Below are 16,263 nucleotides of genomic sequence, written 5' to 3' on the forward strand. Positions count from 1 at the left end.
CAAGTGGTAGAGCTCTAGCCCTGAGCACAAAGAGTCTTAGAGACAGCACCCAGACCCTTGAGTTGAAGCCCCAGGACCAGTAAAAACAAACAAACAAAAACAGAACACACTTCACGTAAGGACAAATGACCTAGCTCCTAGGACTTTGAGCTGACAATAACACTCTAGCCTCAACCTACCCTACTGTACCACCTATCCATCTGCCCACCTGCCCACCATGAACAATACTTAAAAAGGTCTACCCTGCCCCATTGGTCTCCCTGAAATTTTTGCATATGCTACTTCCACTGCTAATGGCGGGAGTTCCATTCAGGTGTCACCTCCTCTGACAACCCGGTGGGTATCTACTTATTAGGTCCCCACAGCGCCAAGAAAATTTGGTATCTGTAGTACATAACTCACTGTATTTTATGTTTTTCATGGTCTTCTCTAATCAGAGGACTATGAATACCATTGAAGTAGGGAGACCAGGTCTGGCCAGTGCCATCTTGGCCACATGATGGATGATAGGGTCTGGCATCTTGTCTTCATGGTGGAAGAAGGTAAAGCCCTCACCTCCCAGGTGATGGCCTTGCCTGAATCCCTGGCGGCAGGGGCAGGCCCTTGGCTGATAGGCTACTGAACCTGTCAGTCCAGTGCCTAGGACTGGGAGTTTCCTGTGCCCTGCCCCCATCCCAGACCCCATTTAGGCCCAGACCAGCACTGGGGGCCATTACACCATGCCACATGTCTCTGTGTTAGCATCCTGCCTCCTGTCTCCTGGCCGCTCTACAGTCGCCTGGCCTCCCACTTCAGATCTCCATTGGAGCTGAATTGGTTGGTTGGCATTGGTTTTGTTCTTTCTTTCCTCTCTGGCCTGTTTCCTAACTGTGTAAAGTGTATTTGCAGACTGCAGACCTTTGTAGCAATTGGCTGCCTGCAGACAACTAGTGCTCCAATAAAGACTCCAAAGTTCGACCTCTCAAAATGTGGCTTCTCCGGGCTGGGAAGGTGGCTCAGGGGTAGAGCACTTGCCTTGCATGCATGAGGCCCTGGGTTCCATTCCTCAGCACCACATAAGCAGTAAAAGTCAGAAGGGGTGCTGTGGTTCAAATGGTAGAGTGCTAGCCTTGAGCTGAAAAGCTGAGGGACTGCACCCAGGCCCAGAGTTCAAGCCCCACGACCGACAAAATAAAAATAAAATGTGGCTTTTCCACTTTTCACCTTACAACACCATATATACATGGACCACGAACTTTGCCTTCATTCTCCCAGAGTTCAGCTCCATGCCTAACCACCTCCCCTCCAGTGGCAATACCGCACCGGTACTCACCACAACTCCCTTTTCCTTTAATCCAGCTCCCGCTGTCTATTATTGTCCCTTTGTGGATACGGGGGATTGAACCCAAGTCCTTTGCCAATTGAGCTAGGTCTTTACCACTTTGTGCTTGCTTTTGAAACAGGATCACACTAACTCCCTATGCTGACCTTGAACTCACGATCCTCCTGCCTCCAGAGTAGGTGGGATTCTAGCTACATACTCAAAAACAAGAAAATTAGAAAGTGTTACTTCGCTCTGATAGGGTAGAATTCCAGCTCAAATAAGTATGCCCTTGTATATGAAATAAAAAGTCTAGTTCCTTCCATTTGTGGTTAAAGGGGGGGGCAGAAATCCATAATTGTGAAATCCAAAATTGCTTTTGCAAGTATCCTCTACCCCTGCAAACAAAACAGCGATGCCAGCAACCTCAGATGCGCTACATCCATCTTCGCCCTGCCCTGAAGGAGCCTGGCGTGTCTTCCTCTTCTGTTACCTGTGAGCGCTTTGGTGTCCGCCTTCTTGCTCCCCTGGTTGCCCCTCTCAGCCCACACAAAGACTTTGTACGCCTCTCCTGGCTTCAGGCCGGTCAAGACGGTGCTGCTCTGGTCCTTGGGTACCGCCTTTTCCTTGGCTTCCCCGTCTGGAGCAATGTAGCGTACCACGTACTTGTCTATGTCAGCCCTCACGGGCTTCCAGGACACTGCCGCTGAGTCTTCTGTCACTTGATTAGTGACCACATTTGTTGGACCATCAATTTCTTCATAAAGAAACACAAGGGGAGAAAAAAAATGGCGGGTCAAGATCATGGATGCTTTAAATCTAATTTGTGTGACCTAGTTCAGTAGTCTACATAATACAAGCTGGTAGGGGAGGTGGGGGTAACTGGCTTCTGTTTAAACCCTACATTGGGACAGGCAATCCATTTTTGAATTACTTGAACTCATTAGGGGAATCTCTTAGATTGAACCCTGGGAAAGATAACTCCTTCAAGGTGTTTGCCTTAGGTACCCAGATTGAATTCCTGAAATTCCTCTTCCAATCAAAACTTCTTCTAGCCAGGTTCTGGCAGCTTATGCCTATAATCTTAGCTACTCAAGAGGTTGAAATCTGAGGATCAGAAGTTTGAAGCCAGACTGGTAGGAAAGTCTGTGAGACTCTTATCTCCAATTAACCACCTGAAAACTGAAAGTGGACTTGTGGCTCAAAGTGGTAGAGTGCTAGTCTCGAGCAAAAAAGCTCAGGGAAAGTGCCAAGGCCCTGAACTCAAGCCCTACAACCACCACCACCACCAACAACAACAACAAAATCCTTCTCCTGTAGTCCTTCCAAACTACAGTTTCTAGACCTGGCACTTTATAAAGTTCCTTTCTATTTCCAAAGAAAAATTTTCAAAGCATATTTCATTTGTTTCACAACTCATTGTGCATCTATTACATGCCAGGGAATGTAATGCCATTTTGCAATAATTAATAAAATCCATGCCAACCCAGAACAATATGCCAGTCATATTACAGACGTACATGTAGTTCCCAATAATACAGCCTCAGTTCTTGATCTTAGAAATCCATTGCTAACCCTTGGGGTTTTCAGACTTGATCAGCACTGAGCAGGTACTCAGTACCTGCCAGAGATTCCACTTCAGAGGGGCTCTGGCATCTCTGGTTTTGTTTGTTTTGTTGTGCTTTTGTGGGTTTTTGTTGTGCCAGTCTTGGGACTTGAACTCAGGCCCTGGGCAATGTCCCTGAGCTTTTGTGTTGAAGGCTAGCACTCCACCACTTAAACCACAGCTCTACTTCTGGGCTTTTGGTGGTTAATTGGAGATGATAAGAGTACTCATGTGGGCTGGGAATGTGGCTTAGTGGTAGAGTGCTTGCCTAGCATGCATGAAGCCCTGGGTTTGATTCTTCAGTAACACATAAACAGAAAAGGTGGGAAGTAGTGCTGTGGCTCAAGTGGTACAGTGTTAGCCTTGAGCAAAAGAAGCTCAGGGACAGTGCCCAGCCCTGTGTTCAAACCCCAGGACTGACAAAGAAAAAAAAAAGAGTATTCATGTACTTTGCGATGCAGGCTGGCTTTAGAGTATGGTTCTCAGATCTCAGCGTCCTGATTAGCTAGGCTTACAGGTGTGAGCCACCTATGCCCAGCACATCTCTGATTTTTGTTCTTTTTTCCCATCTCCCTCACCCTCATCTCTGTCTTTCTGTCTCTCTCTGTCTCTCTCTCCACCCCCCCACCCCTGTTTTGTTTGTTTGTTTTTTTGTGTTTGTTTGTTTGTTTGGGAAGTGCAAGGGTTTAAATTCAGGACCTTGTGCTTGCTTGGCTTGCTTTCTCAGCTGGCATTTTACCACTTGAGCCATAGCTCCACACTGCTTTTTACTAGTTATTATGGAGATGGAATGTCATGAACTTTTCTGCCCAGACTGGCCTCAAACCACAATCCTCTGTATCTCAGCTTCCTGAGTCACTAGAATTTCAGGCATGAGCAGCTGGCCTTAGCTTTTTTGACATTTTTTGTTTGTTTTGTTTTTGTTTTTCCATAGGGTCTTGCTATGTAGCCAAGACTAACCTCAAACTCACATTCCCCTGCCTCACCTTCTGAAATGCTGAGGTTACTGATGTATGCCAACATGCCCAGCTGTCTACTTTAAAAAAAAAAAAAACCAACAAGCTGGGCATGATAGGACACGCCTGAAACCCAGCAGTTTAGAGGCTAAGGAAAGAGATCACTGACTCAAGGCTGGGCTGGAGTATGGGCCAATATTCTTTCCTTTCTAGCACATCACATAGTTCTGTGTTATACCACTGTATCCTAAGTAGCACTATCATCAATCAGTTCTTATGAAGCCACTATTGATACTGATCATAGTTTGTAAGTAAACTGAAGTATGCCGTGAGAAGTTATTATAATCTGAAATCCAGCAGCAGTAGAATTTGAGAGACAAATGAGGAAAGAAAATGGTCCTGGCCTGTGGCCTCTGGAACACTGAGTATCCCTCGCTGATAGAATGGCCACATTCTGTGAGGAGAATGAGCAGGCTCATAGAGCATGTTCAGGAGAAAACATGCGTAACAATAAGGATTCCCTCCCTACCCTTTTGTCCTTTCTGTATAAGAAATAATTCTGCATTTTCTAAGGAAGGGATATGGAGAGCCCTACAAAGGCCCTATCTCGATCTGGGGAAATTAGGAATGAACTGGGACTAGAAAAGTAAGACTACAAGAACATCCTCACTAACCGGGAATGGGTGGCTCACGCCTGTCATCCTAGCTACTCCAGACGCTGAGATTGAGGATCATGGTTTGAAGCCAGCCCAGGCAGGAAAGTCCATGAGACTCATCTCCAATAAACAACTCAGAAAAAGTTGGAAGTGGTTCTGTGGCTCAAGTGGTAGAGCACTAGCCTTGAGCTGAAGAGCTGAGGGACGGTGCCCAGGTCCAGAGTTCAAGCCCCAGGACCAACCAAACCAAAAACAAAAACAAAAAAGGAAAACAAGATGGTCTCTAAGTTCCTAGATCTCTGCCCATTTCCAGCAAAGGCATGAATATCCCTCCTCTATATTAGCCTAGTTCTCTCCTTTATTAATCATATTTTAGATTTGTAGCCCATCAACTCATCAGAGCTGAGAAGCTGACTTGTAAGACAAAGTTCCCAATTCTCTCCTCTTTGGCCAATGAGGAAAGCCACTCTTTCTCACAGTACTCTTTACTCAGATGCTGGTTTATCCTTGGGATGGGCTTTCCTGGCCTGGGTTTGGTAAGAGTAGAGCCAGAAAAAAGGCTTCTTGGCTGTGAATAGGAACTAAATATAGAACATAGCATGCCAGAGTTGTAGGAGACTTGGAAGTTTAGCCCAGAAAGGAGTTGTGACTTCTCCAAGCTCACAGAGCCAATTAGATTCGGAGCAGCCTAGAACTTAGAGCTCTTTGCTCCTTTCCAATGCCCTTTCTCTTAACTGCTTCATTGCTTAAGCCATAAAGAGTCTCTTCACTGTTCTCCGTGGTCATTCTCAGCCTGTAACAAGGATAGTAGCCAAATGCTGAGGTACAAGAAAAGGAGAGCACAATATGATATGGCAGATTGCTAGAAAAGGTCACCTCTGTGAGACAAAACCTCCCTCTCTACCAAGAATGTACTTTTTCCAGTAGCTGCAGTGGCCTGCCTCCAACTTCCTCTTCATCATACACCTGCAACTTCCTACTTTCCAGACGTTGGCAGCTCTGGTAGAACTTTCTCAAGCCATTCAAGGTCAGAGACATTCAAGGCAAGATTTATAAGATTTGGTAGGCCACCATTGAGTACCTATGTTAGAATACTAGTAAGCCTTGTTCAAAGAGATGGAAATTGCAAAACCTGATTATTCCACATTCATGGTGGTCACCTGTGAATTGATCTGTTGAGCAGTAGAAAAATGATGTCAAATGCAAACTGTACAGGGGTATGAGGCTGAGGGCCATGATGGATCTATGCCACCCATCAGAAGGTGAGTTCCCAGAACAGGTCCCTCCTGTGCTTCTGCCTCTTGTGGTCACGTTTGCATAGACCTCCGTGGCCATCTTTCCATAATGGCCACAATGGAAAGTGACCATTTCCTCTTGCTGCTATTCTTCTCTGTTTCTACTTCTAGAAAGGTTCTTGATTTGGATTTGGATCCAAGTGGCAGCTCAGCCACTCATTCGTTCACCCTAAGTGTCTTAAACTTGGTAAGCATTCATTTTCCCATATGTAAAATGGCAATAACAATACTTAGGTTACTGGAGTTTTGGGGGCAAGAACTCCAGCTCCAAGAGCTGCCAAAGAGAAGGCTTGGCACCCATCCCAATATGCCAATTAGAGAGATGAGTAGTAATAAAAGGCAAAGAAAGGAGATTTAATTGAATCTAGCCATGCTGTGAAGGACAGTTAGAGGAGTTCATTGTCCCCAAGCCAGTCTTCGAAAGGTACAGACATGCTTATGTAAGGAAGGGACAAGACACATGCATAGTTAAGCAGACTCAGTCAGATGGTGATGTGCAGGATCTTTATCTCAGGATTGGTCAGGAAGGTCTGGTCACTGGGGAGAAAGTCATTGGTGTCTGGGGATGGAGGCAGATTTGACTCTTGTCAAAAGATGTTCATCCATCAGACCTGGTGTTTCTGGAATCCAAGGAAACTAGAAGAGAATGGCTCAGAGCAAAAGAGAAAGATGAAAAATGGAGGCAGAGATGCTAAGTTTTTGTCCTGCTTTTTGTTATTTGTTGGACATTTGGCAAGCCTAAGTAGTGAGTCAGTGCTTTTAGCAAAAGCAACTTCTAAGAACCTGTTATGCTTGCAATACTATTATAAAGCCCAGAAGTTTCACAGCAGTTACTCAAATTATGGAGGTTGTTGTTATTTTTCACCCACAGTGTTCAGTTGGATGATTGTACATAAGTTCTGAACGTTGACAGTTCAACTTGGAACATGAAGGAGCCTGGAAAGGGACATGCTGGATGGAGACCAGCTCATTGTCTCTTGCTTAGAGTCGGCCTTCCTTTCTTTTTCTTTTTCTTTTTGCAAAAGGGTCTCATTGGATAGCCCAGACTGGCCTTGAACTCTCCATCCTTCTGACTTGGGGTAGACAGATGGGGAAGGAAATGGGTGCAGGATCACATTTGGGTACATTTTGCCAAACATCCCACTTTAATAGTTCTAAATAGTTTCCTTTGAGAGTGCATTATTGCTTTATGGTTGATTCTGTCTTAAACACACTCTGCTAAAGATGCCTCTAGGTGTGACCACCCATGCATTCTTTGTGGGACCAAGGATTTGCCATCGATCTCCCCAACATTCCTGCCTCAGCCCTTCCAGTATCAAGAAGACAGGCCTGTACCACCAAGTCCTGGCTTGGTCTGCCATGTAAAGTGAAGTCTAGGCCCATCCCTTCTGAAGACATTGGCCAGCCTCAGCTCCCAGCTCTTGAACTTGACCCACTTCTGAAGCTGCGCCTTTCAAGGAGGCATTCCACACTTTAATGGGTTGGAGGAGGATTTTCTGTTAGCCCTTTCTTTTCCATTGATATTAGGTTGATAAAAGAAAAATCCTGAGATATCCTCAATTAAATTACAAAGGCTGAAGGTTAGAGAGGGTAAGGGATGAGGGAAGTTGATCAGCTAATAGCTGCGGGCGAACAAAAATAAGACTGGGTCAAGCTGGACGTATCTAGAAACCTTGACTCCAATTCCAGTTCCCTCACTTCAGGGACCACCATGCCCAATCTACTTATAAACTTTCAGCACTGTTAACCCGCCAGGAAGCGACAAGCACTTCTTATGGCTAGCCTTTCTAACTCAAAGCTTTCCCTGCTTGGCATAATATCATGCCTTTTATCTACAGTCAATATAAAGAAATTATGCTTTCCTTCCCCAAACTGCCTAAAATTACCCTTGGCTCTAGGCCCCTCAGGCATATTTCCAATTGCCTAGCTGCTGGTAGTAGTTAGAGGAACTTGTCCAAGGACCAGCTCTGTCCTTCTGGCTAGCAGCTGTAACAGCTCAATAAACTTTTATTTACATATCCTTCTGTCTCAAGGGTTTTGATTTAACAAGTTCCACTGAGTGACTGGTTAAATGGAAAATCCTGAACTGTGTCCTTATCCCTGAATGTGCTTATACTAGTCTTAAATTCCACTGCCTTTTTCCATCTTGTGAAATGCAAAAAAGAAAAAAAAAAACCTTTGGAGAAAACAGACTCTGTTTTCTATTAAATTAATGAACAGTCTAGACAGGTTTGACAATATTTTTTTACCTTAGAAATTACAGTATCTTTTCATTTTATGTGAGTAGAACACGCAGACTTATTTGCAGTCCAATAAAAATATCTCATCCAGCTTTGAGAATATATAATTTGACAATAAAAAACACTTCCTGGGTGCTAATATTTTACTTGGAATAATGTACTTGAAAGGTTGACTAGCAACTCAAGGCTGCATAGCAATTAAATGCTCTGGGAACTCACGCAGAGATGGCTGGCATCTCATATGGGCATTGAGGCTTCAGTTGAGAAGCCTGGGTATAGCAGAGCCCAGGAGGATGGGTGACATTATCACTGTGAAGCAGCTGAAATGATGAGTTCAATTCTCACCCCATAGCATCCTCACTCATCCAACTAGCCATTTCTAGCACTGAGCTGTGAAGAACTAAATTACTTTTTTTTTGTTTGGTCAATCCTGGGGCTTGAACTCATGGCCTGGGCACTGATCTTGGGCTTCTTTTGCTCAAGGCTAACACTCTACCACTTGAGCCACAGCACCTCTTCCAGCTTTTTCTGTGTATATGGTACTGAGGAATCAAACCCAAGGCTTCATGCATGCTAGGCAAGCACTCTGCCACTAAGCCACATTCCCAGCCTAGAACTAAATCACTTTAAAAGACTGACTCAGATTCAAAGATCCCTCCTCTGCTGGTTCTGAGCATGAGACTCCACCTGTTCCACTGTAGTCTAGATTACAGCTCCATCCTGAGTAGGCAGGAGGCACAGATTTATTTCAAGAGGTTCATAATTCAACTTAAGCTAATTGAAGTCATATGTATGCTTTCCAATTACTTTCTGATTGATCAATTACAAATTACTGATTTTCAGAATTTTGTCATAAATTTTCTCAATATGCAAATTCTAACTCTACCCACACCAGGGTCTTTAACATCTCCTGACATTTCACAGCAGATTGCCTGAGTGTAGACCTCAGGGAGGGGGGAATACAATTCCAATAAGAAACACCATTATAGTTCACTTGTCCCTAGGTAATTTGGAGTGTGTGCTTAGCTCAAAGATAAAAACAACTTAGAAGAATAACCCCATGATTGAAACAACTAAAATAAATAGAAATATGTCAGAATTCTGTCCTTTTCCTTGACTCTGAGGTCCTGGAGAAGATTTTCTATGGCAAGAGAAATTTGAAAAAGGAGTTTGCCTCCTCTCCTTTGACCCCCTCCCTGTGTAGCTGTCTGTACACGAAGGGACAGAAAACTCCACACATGAATGCCAGAATTTTACCCACACAAGAGCAGCTATGAGAAATAAGACAGTACAAACATCGTTAAATATCCACAGTGCCACCAAATAGCTCTTACCAGTCCTGCCATTCAGGAGAATCGGCTTGCCTTCCAGACCGCCTCTCATGGGAAAAACTGTGATCTTATAGTCTGTCCCAGGCTTCAGACCTAAAAACAAGCAGGCAGTGTGGATGCGAGGACAGGCTCCAGACCCCTACAACCAGCCCTGTTCACCTTTGAATCTCTCTTGTGAGGGCGAGATTGGTAATATTCTCTCTGCACAAGACTAACAGTCTAGGGGAGGAAGAGCTCAGGGGTGGAACATGAGGGCTCGTGGAAGGGTTCCTGGTCAGGAGAGGGCTGGAACAGGTGGCATAAAGTCCAGGAACCTGCTGACTCTGGCTGGGCCATCTAGCACTTATTTTCCAGATTTAGTCTTAGCCTCCATGATTTCCTGCTTCTAATAATCAATCTTCTCTCACTACTTTCTATCTCTTCATTATAACTAGTAGGAATAATCTTTCTAGATTCCCCTCCCCCCCTCCTTCCTTTTCCTTTGTCTCTTGCACGATGTGTGAACGGTTGTTCTTCATAGCACAAATATCCAGGCTCCAGCGGCAAACGGGAAACAAACGCCAGCATGAGAGATGTTTGTTCTCAAGAAAGAATCGGAAGAGTGGACAGCAGGAGGGTTTGCCATGAAGCCAGCCAGCCAGCCGCCAGGTCCCTCATTCACCCCAGCGTGCTCCACAGCCCTGTGCCTAACTGGGTATTCACCACGGCATGTTACTTCTCTTAAAGAGGTCCCTGAATGTGCACAGACTTCCCAGAATCCCCTTTTCTGAATTCCAGCTCAGGCGTCTGAGCCAGGTGATCCAGGGAGTCCCCACCTCAGGCCCAACACACACACACACACACACACACACACACACACACACACACACACACACACACACACACACACACACACACACACACACACACACACACACACACACACACACACACACACACACACACACACACACACACACACACACACACACCTCCAAATGGCATGTCTGCACATCATCCAATCCATCCTAAGACAAGAGAGTGCACTGACTAGAGAGGACATTTTGGAATGTCTCAGTGAAGTGCTCTGGGATGCCAAGGAGTGTCTGAAGGCCTTCCAAGTAGGCTCCATAGAGGACAGTTTTGGGGTTCAAGTGTGATTTCTAAGGCTTAGGACACAGTGCACACCCCCACTACCCCAGCACCCACAGCAAGCCCCTCGCCTTCCCAGGGCTAGCTCTTACCCGTGATGTCATATCGACTCTTGGGGTCGCGGCTCTTGGGCACATTCACCTCGGCCACCTCCTGCCCTGTCAAGGGGCCATACTGCAGCTTGAAGTAGTCCACATCCGTCAGGGGGTTCTCCCACTCCACGTCCAGGGAGGTCTCAGTCTCTTCTGTCACCCAGGCAGTGCCTACCACAGCGAGATCTAGGCAGGGGACACAGAGGGTAAGAGAAAGCCATGGAGAGCTGCGGCCCCACAGGTCTGAAACCGGCCACTGGATAACAAGTCAGCTGCTCTTCTTGACACTCTCAGAGCTGGTTTCAGACCAGGACATAATCCTTAACAAGGGACTTAGAGCTGCCCATATAGGAACCCTCTGTTAGTCTTCTGGTTTTCCACAGAGGGTAGTCTGTCTTCCTGAGAAGCCTCTGTTCCTCTCCCCACCCCCCACCCCCCAAGTCCTGGCAGGTTACACTACCTTGCTAATTAAACTCTGGCCAAGCCTCTCAGGCCAGTATCCATACAGCCCAGCTCGAGGCCCAGCTAGTCTACACTACTGCTCCCCCTTTGGCTGGCTATCCTCAGAAGAGACTTCTAAGCCTTTCCACGTAAAGTTGAGGAAATGCATTTCAATTTCTTTTAGTATGTTTACGCTGTAACTAGTTCCTTCTTCCACTTTCCAAATTATAGCCCTTGACTCTCAAATTCTTCTATATGAATTAACCCAAGGCAAATCTATAAAGTAGGTGTTTTTCTTTTTCTTTTGACTGGTACCATGGCTTGAATTCAGGGCCTTGAATTTGCTTGGCTTGCTTGCTCAAAGCTGGAGCTCTACCACTTGAGCCATGCCTCCAGCATGGCTTTTGTGCTGATGAACTGGGGGTGGAGTCTCAAGGACTTTTCTCCCCAGGCTGGCTTCAAACTGCAATTCTCTGACAGCTAGGACTACAGCCATGAGCCACTGGCACTTAACTAAAGGGAGTGCATTTTAACTTGGTCTTTCTATGTATCCTTCCTGTGGTACTCACGCTGCTTTATCTTGTCCTAGGAGTTATCACATGACTTTGCTCACAGCAAAGTCCTTAGGTTAAATGTTCTCTCTTCCTTCGACTTGGAAAGGAATGGGTCACTGATAGTGCCTTAAGGGAAGAACCTTTGGAGGGTGACTGGGGTCTCTGGGGAGCACTTCAAATGCCACCAGCTAGATCTCAGACTGATAGAGCCTGTCCTTAAAGTCTGGATTAGGGAAGATAAGTTCCCCAGATTCTCAGCCTTGCATCGGTGGGTGGAGACCTTTTTATCCAATGCCAGTGGGCCATTTGTGGGACAAGGAGCACCCGCACAGGCAGGGTATGACTTGGTGATCTCCAGGCACTTGCGATCTGAGCATCTTGTGGATAAAGAGCCTCTCAGAGCCATTCGTCTGCCCCTCACCTCCAGCTTCCACCTGACAGAACCCTGGCTTCTGTTTTTAGACACTTCTCAAAGATGAATAGAGTAGCAAAGGTGACTCAAGGATCGTGAAATGAGTCCTGCAAGGCTTCAGAGAACATGGAGGGATTCACAAATGAAAAGGAGGCAAGGGCTTGACAAGAATGCTCCAGATTATGGGGATACATACTGCTTGGTCTGAGCTATCCTTGACGGGCAGGAAAGATTGTATTTAACTTGGCTCGGATTAGACAGAATGACAAGCTTCACACTAGCGAGGTTTTATAGGTCTTTCATCCAAGACATCAAGAAGAGTTGCTAAGACTCTCAGAACAGGTGTCCCTGTCTTCCCCTCAGAGGTTGGACACTCGCCTATCTGTAGAAAGATGCAATCACCAACAAGAGAGCTAACCTGGCCTGGTTCTCACCGCTAAGGTTTGCTATTGTCCCATGGACAGAAAGCATTTCACAGAATATTAGTATCAAACAAGACGAACACCCTAAATCAAGACAAAACAAGGCCATTCTAAGGCCATATCTATCCCCAGACACAAACAGGATTACAGCTCACACAGGTGACGGAGCACCCCCACTCCTGACTCGAACACATGGCTTCTTCTTTCCAATCACAGCTCTAGCCTCCCTCTAGTCTGTCTCCTTGCTAGAAAAGATTCGTGAAGATAGCCAACCACAGAATTATCCCCATTTCTGAGAGCATCCGATTCAAAGCAAATCTGTGCTTTCCTTAAGCTTCTCCTGAATTATCTAGCCCAAGTCTGAAATCTATAACATGTCCTTTCCTTCACTCTGTTATTGCCATACCACGCCTTTTTCCACACGTGCATCTTCCCATACTGAAAGGAACGGCATACCGACCCGGTTCAACTACAGGGCTATTTCTAGCATTTTGGGCTGGAGGGTGCTGACAAAGGCAATCACAAATGGTGCCAAGTCTCCACTGCCAAGCCTCTTTTGACGCTTTTCAACACTTGCCCACCATTTTCTCACAATTAAAAGAAGACAGCCATATGTTTCTGCAGTGATCACTGTAAGTCCATATTCCACCCCTCGGATCTGCCAGCCTCTTCCTCAAGGACCTTAGGGCAAAAAGCATCGATGTGGGGCATTTTTTTGTTTTTTTAATCATGTACCGGCACATGGTAAGTCCTTAGCCACTAGATGTCTTCACAGCCTTGAAAATTTAAGCTGTTTTAGAGTTTTCATGGGGAAATAAGGATTTTCTAAGTTGTTTGAGCCACCAAGCAGTTACTTCTAGGGGCAAGCTCCTAAAAGGGGGGAAAAATTGTCCATGCTGATATTGAACTCATAAACTTCCTGCTTCAATCTCCCAAGTGTCAGGACTACAGAGGTATGTCAACATGGCTCAAACTTTTTTGTTTGTTTGTTTTCACCTAAAGGCCTTCGGAACAATGTACAAAGAATGAATAAAATGGCATCACTTTGACTCATTCTTTTATTTATTTTTTTCCTGATTCCAGGGACTTGGATTCAGGGGCCTTACACTTACTAACAGCTGGCACCCTGCATTTTTTTTTTCAGATTGACTAGAGATGGAGTCTTACAGAATGTTCAGCATGGAGCTAGCTTTAAACTCTGATCTTCATAGTCTCTGTCTCTTGAATAACCAGGACTCTCATTATAAAACTATATGGTCTTGACAGCTACTTTGAATGAAAGTAAATAGATGATTTACTTTTGAAGGTAGGCTAGCTAACCTCAAACTGAGTAGGCTCGGGAAAATGGCCACCTCTATGTCTTCATAAACAACTTTTCCCTTATACTTTCTTCACTTACCCCATCTGAGCCCTCTCTTCCTTGCGGAGAAGCATCTAATTGTTACAGATGGCTTTGGAAGCTTCCCACACATCCTGACCTGAATTTGCTGAATGGCCTTGGAGACTTGGTGAAGGGATAGGACACAGCATATGCTTTGCTTGTGTGTGACAGTGGAGCCACCAAAGGGACACAAAAGGCCTCCTTGAGTCTCCATCTAGATGCTGGCCCCCCTTGGCTTTGAGGACCCGTTAAGCGGGAAGCAAGGAGAAAGGAGAAGGGAGAGACAAGGGAGAGCCTTCTCCAGCTACAGCTCTGGCTTTCAAACCCCAAAGTGGGGCAACAGACCACGCTATACATAGATGGGTATTTGGGGCCTCTCCTGGAGCCCTCGGGCATCGGGCCCGCCTTACCTGTGGTGGCCAGCAGATGCTGTGGAGTGCTGGTTGTGTCTTTCTTCACGTTGCGCAGGGTGACGATGTACTTGGTGCCAGGCATCAAGCCGGGAATCTCGTAGGTGTGCTGCTCCTTGGGCACTTGGATCTGCTTGAGGGAGGGCTCCTCTCCCAGGGGATAGTAGCTGAGCAGATAGTGGTCCACGTCACTGGTGGGCTCCCAGCTCACCAGCAGGGAATGCTCGGTGCTCTTGAGCAGCTGCAGGCCCTGAGGTGCCACCACTGCGTGCAGAAGAGAACAGGTGTGGAAAGGACAAGGTGTGTGTGGGGGGGGGGGGCCGGAGACACTCCTAGCCTGTGAACTCAACCCCAGGATGGTAGGCCTGGGGGAGGAAGACTTAGGTAGGTATATGCTGGACACCCTCCCAGGAGGAAGTTAGTAAGTTATAGTTAGGAGTTAATACCCCCACCACCCTGCATGCGCGCATGCACACACACAGCCATTAGATCCCCAGTCAAACCCACGGCCTTCACACCCCAGGCCCCCACACCACCAGCAGCAGCAGCCATGTTAGCAAATCCGGCCAGACCCATGGAGGCCACGCCCGACGGACGGGTCCCCACGTGCTCCTTGGTCATTGCCCCCCCCTCAGCCTGGAGACCCGGGGTGCCAGGCAGGTGCCCCACGCGCATGCGCGCTGCGGCCTCACCCTGGGCGCAGTCGAGGCCCGTGAAGCCCGGCTCGCAGTAGCACTCGCCGGTGTCGCAGAAGCCGTGGCCGCTGCAGTCGCCGGGGCAGCGCAGCTCGCTGCAGTCCTCCGACGTGAAGTCGTCGTCGCACTCGCAGCGCCCGTCCACGCAGCGCCCGTGGCCGCTGCAGCCCTGCGGGCAGGCCGGGTAGGCGCAGTCGGCGCCCGCGAAGGGCTCGTCGCACTCGCAGCGCCCGTCCACGCAGCGCCCGTGGCCGCTGCACGCCCCGGGGCACGCGGGCCGCTCGCAGGCCGCGCCCTCCCAGCCCGGCGCGCACTGGCAGCTGCACGTCTCCGGGAGGAAGCGCCCGTGGCCGCTGCAGTGGCGGCCCACGTCTGGGAAGGAGGGAGGGAGGGAGGGAGGGAAAGAGGAGGGAGGGAGGGAAAGAGGAGGGAGGGAGGGAAGGAGGGAGGGAGGGAAGAGGGAGGGAGGAGGGAGGGAGGGAAGGAGGGAGGGAAAGAGGAGGGAGGGAGGGAAAGAGGAGGGAGGGAGGGAAGGAGGGAGGGAGGGAAGGAGGGAGGGAAGAGGGAGGGAGGGAAGGAGGGAGGGAGGGAAAGAGGAGGGAGGGAGGGAAGGAGGGAGGGAGGGAAGGAGGGAGGGAGGGAAGAGGGAGGGAGGAGGAAGAAGGGAGGGAGGGAGGGAAAGAGGAGGGAGGGAGGGAAAGAGGAGGGAGGGAGGGAAGGAGGGAGGGAGGGAGGGAAGGAAGGAGGGAGAGAGGGAGGGAAAGAGGAAGGGAGGGAGGGAGGGAGGGAAAGAGGAGGGAGGGAAAGAGGAGGGAGGGAGGGAGGGAAAGAGGGAAGGAGGGAGGGAGGGAAGAGGGAGGGAGGAGGAAGAAGGGAGGGAGGGAGGGAAGGAAAGAGGGAGAGAGGGAGGGAGGGAAAGAGGAGGGAGGGAGGGAAAGAGGAGGGAAGGAGGGAAAGAGGAGGGAGGGAGGGAAGGAGGGAGGGAGGAGGAAGAAGGGAGGGAGGGAGGGAAGGAAGGAGGGAGAGAGGGAGGGAAAGAGGAAGGGAGGGAGGGAGGGAGGGAAAGAGGAGGGAGGGAAAGAGGAGGGAGGGAGGGAGGGAAAGAGGGAAGGAGGGAGGGAGGGAAGAGGGAGGGAGGAGGAAGAAGGGAGGGAGGGAGGGAAGGAAGGAGGGAGAGAGGGAGGGAAAGAGAAGGGAGGGAGGGAAAGAGGAGGGAGGGAAGGAGGGAGGGAGGGAAGGAGGGAGGGAGGGAAGAGGGAGGGAGGAGGAAGAAGGGAGGGAGGGAAAGAGGAGAGAGGGAGGGAAGGAGGGAGGAAGGAGGGAGGGAGGGAAGGAGGGAGG

At 48.1% G+C, this 16,263-nt stretch overlaps 1 protein-coding gene across 1 annotated transcript in view; it reads right to left on the reverse strand.

The window, feature by feature from the left end:
* Nucleotides 1-16,263, reverse strand: part of Tnn (tenascin N) — a 67,824-nt gene that overhangs the window by 42,612 nt on the left and 8,949 nt on the right. Inside the window, exons 3-7 of the mRNA XM_070034422.1 lie at nt 14,920-15,294; nt 14,228-14,491; nt 10,608-10,793; nt 9,388-9,477; nt 1,794-2,057 (exon numbers count right to left, since the gene is read on the reverse strand). Of these exons, the coding sequence (XP_069890523.1) occupies nt 1,794-2,057; nt 9,388-9,477; nt 10,608-10,793; nt 14,228-14,491; nt 14,920-15,294 (1,179 nt within the window). The remainder of the gene's footprint in view (nt 1-1,793; nt 2,058-9,387; nt 9,478-10,607; nt 10,794-14,227; nt 14,492-14,919; nt 15,295-16,263) is intronic.

Source organism: Dipodomys merriami, unplaced genomic scaffold (genome assembly GCF_024711535.1).
Source record: "Dipodomys merriami isolate MVZ:Mamm:240054 unplaced genomic scaffold, mDipMer1.0.p SCAF_24, whole genome shotgun sequence".
NCBI classification, from domain to species: domain Eukaryota; kingdom Metazoa; phylum Chordata; class Mammalia; order Rodentia; family Heteromyidae; genus Dipodomys; species Dipodomys merriami.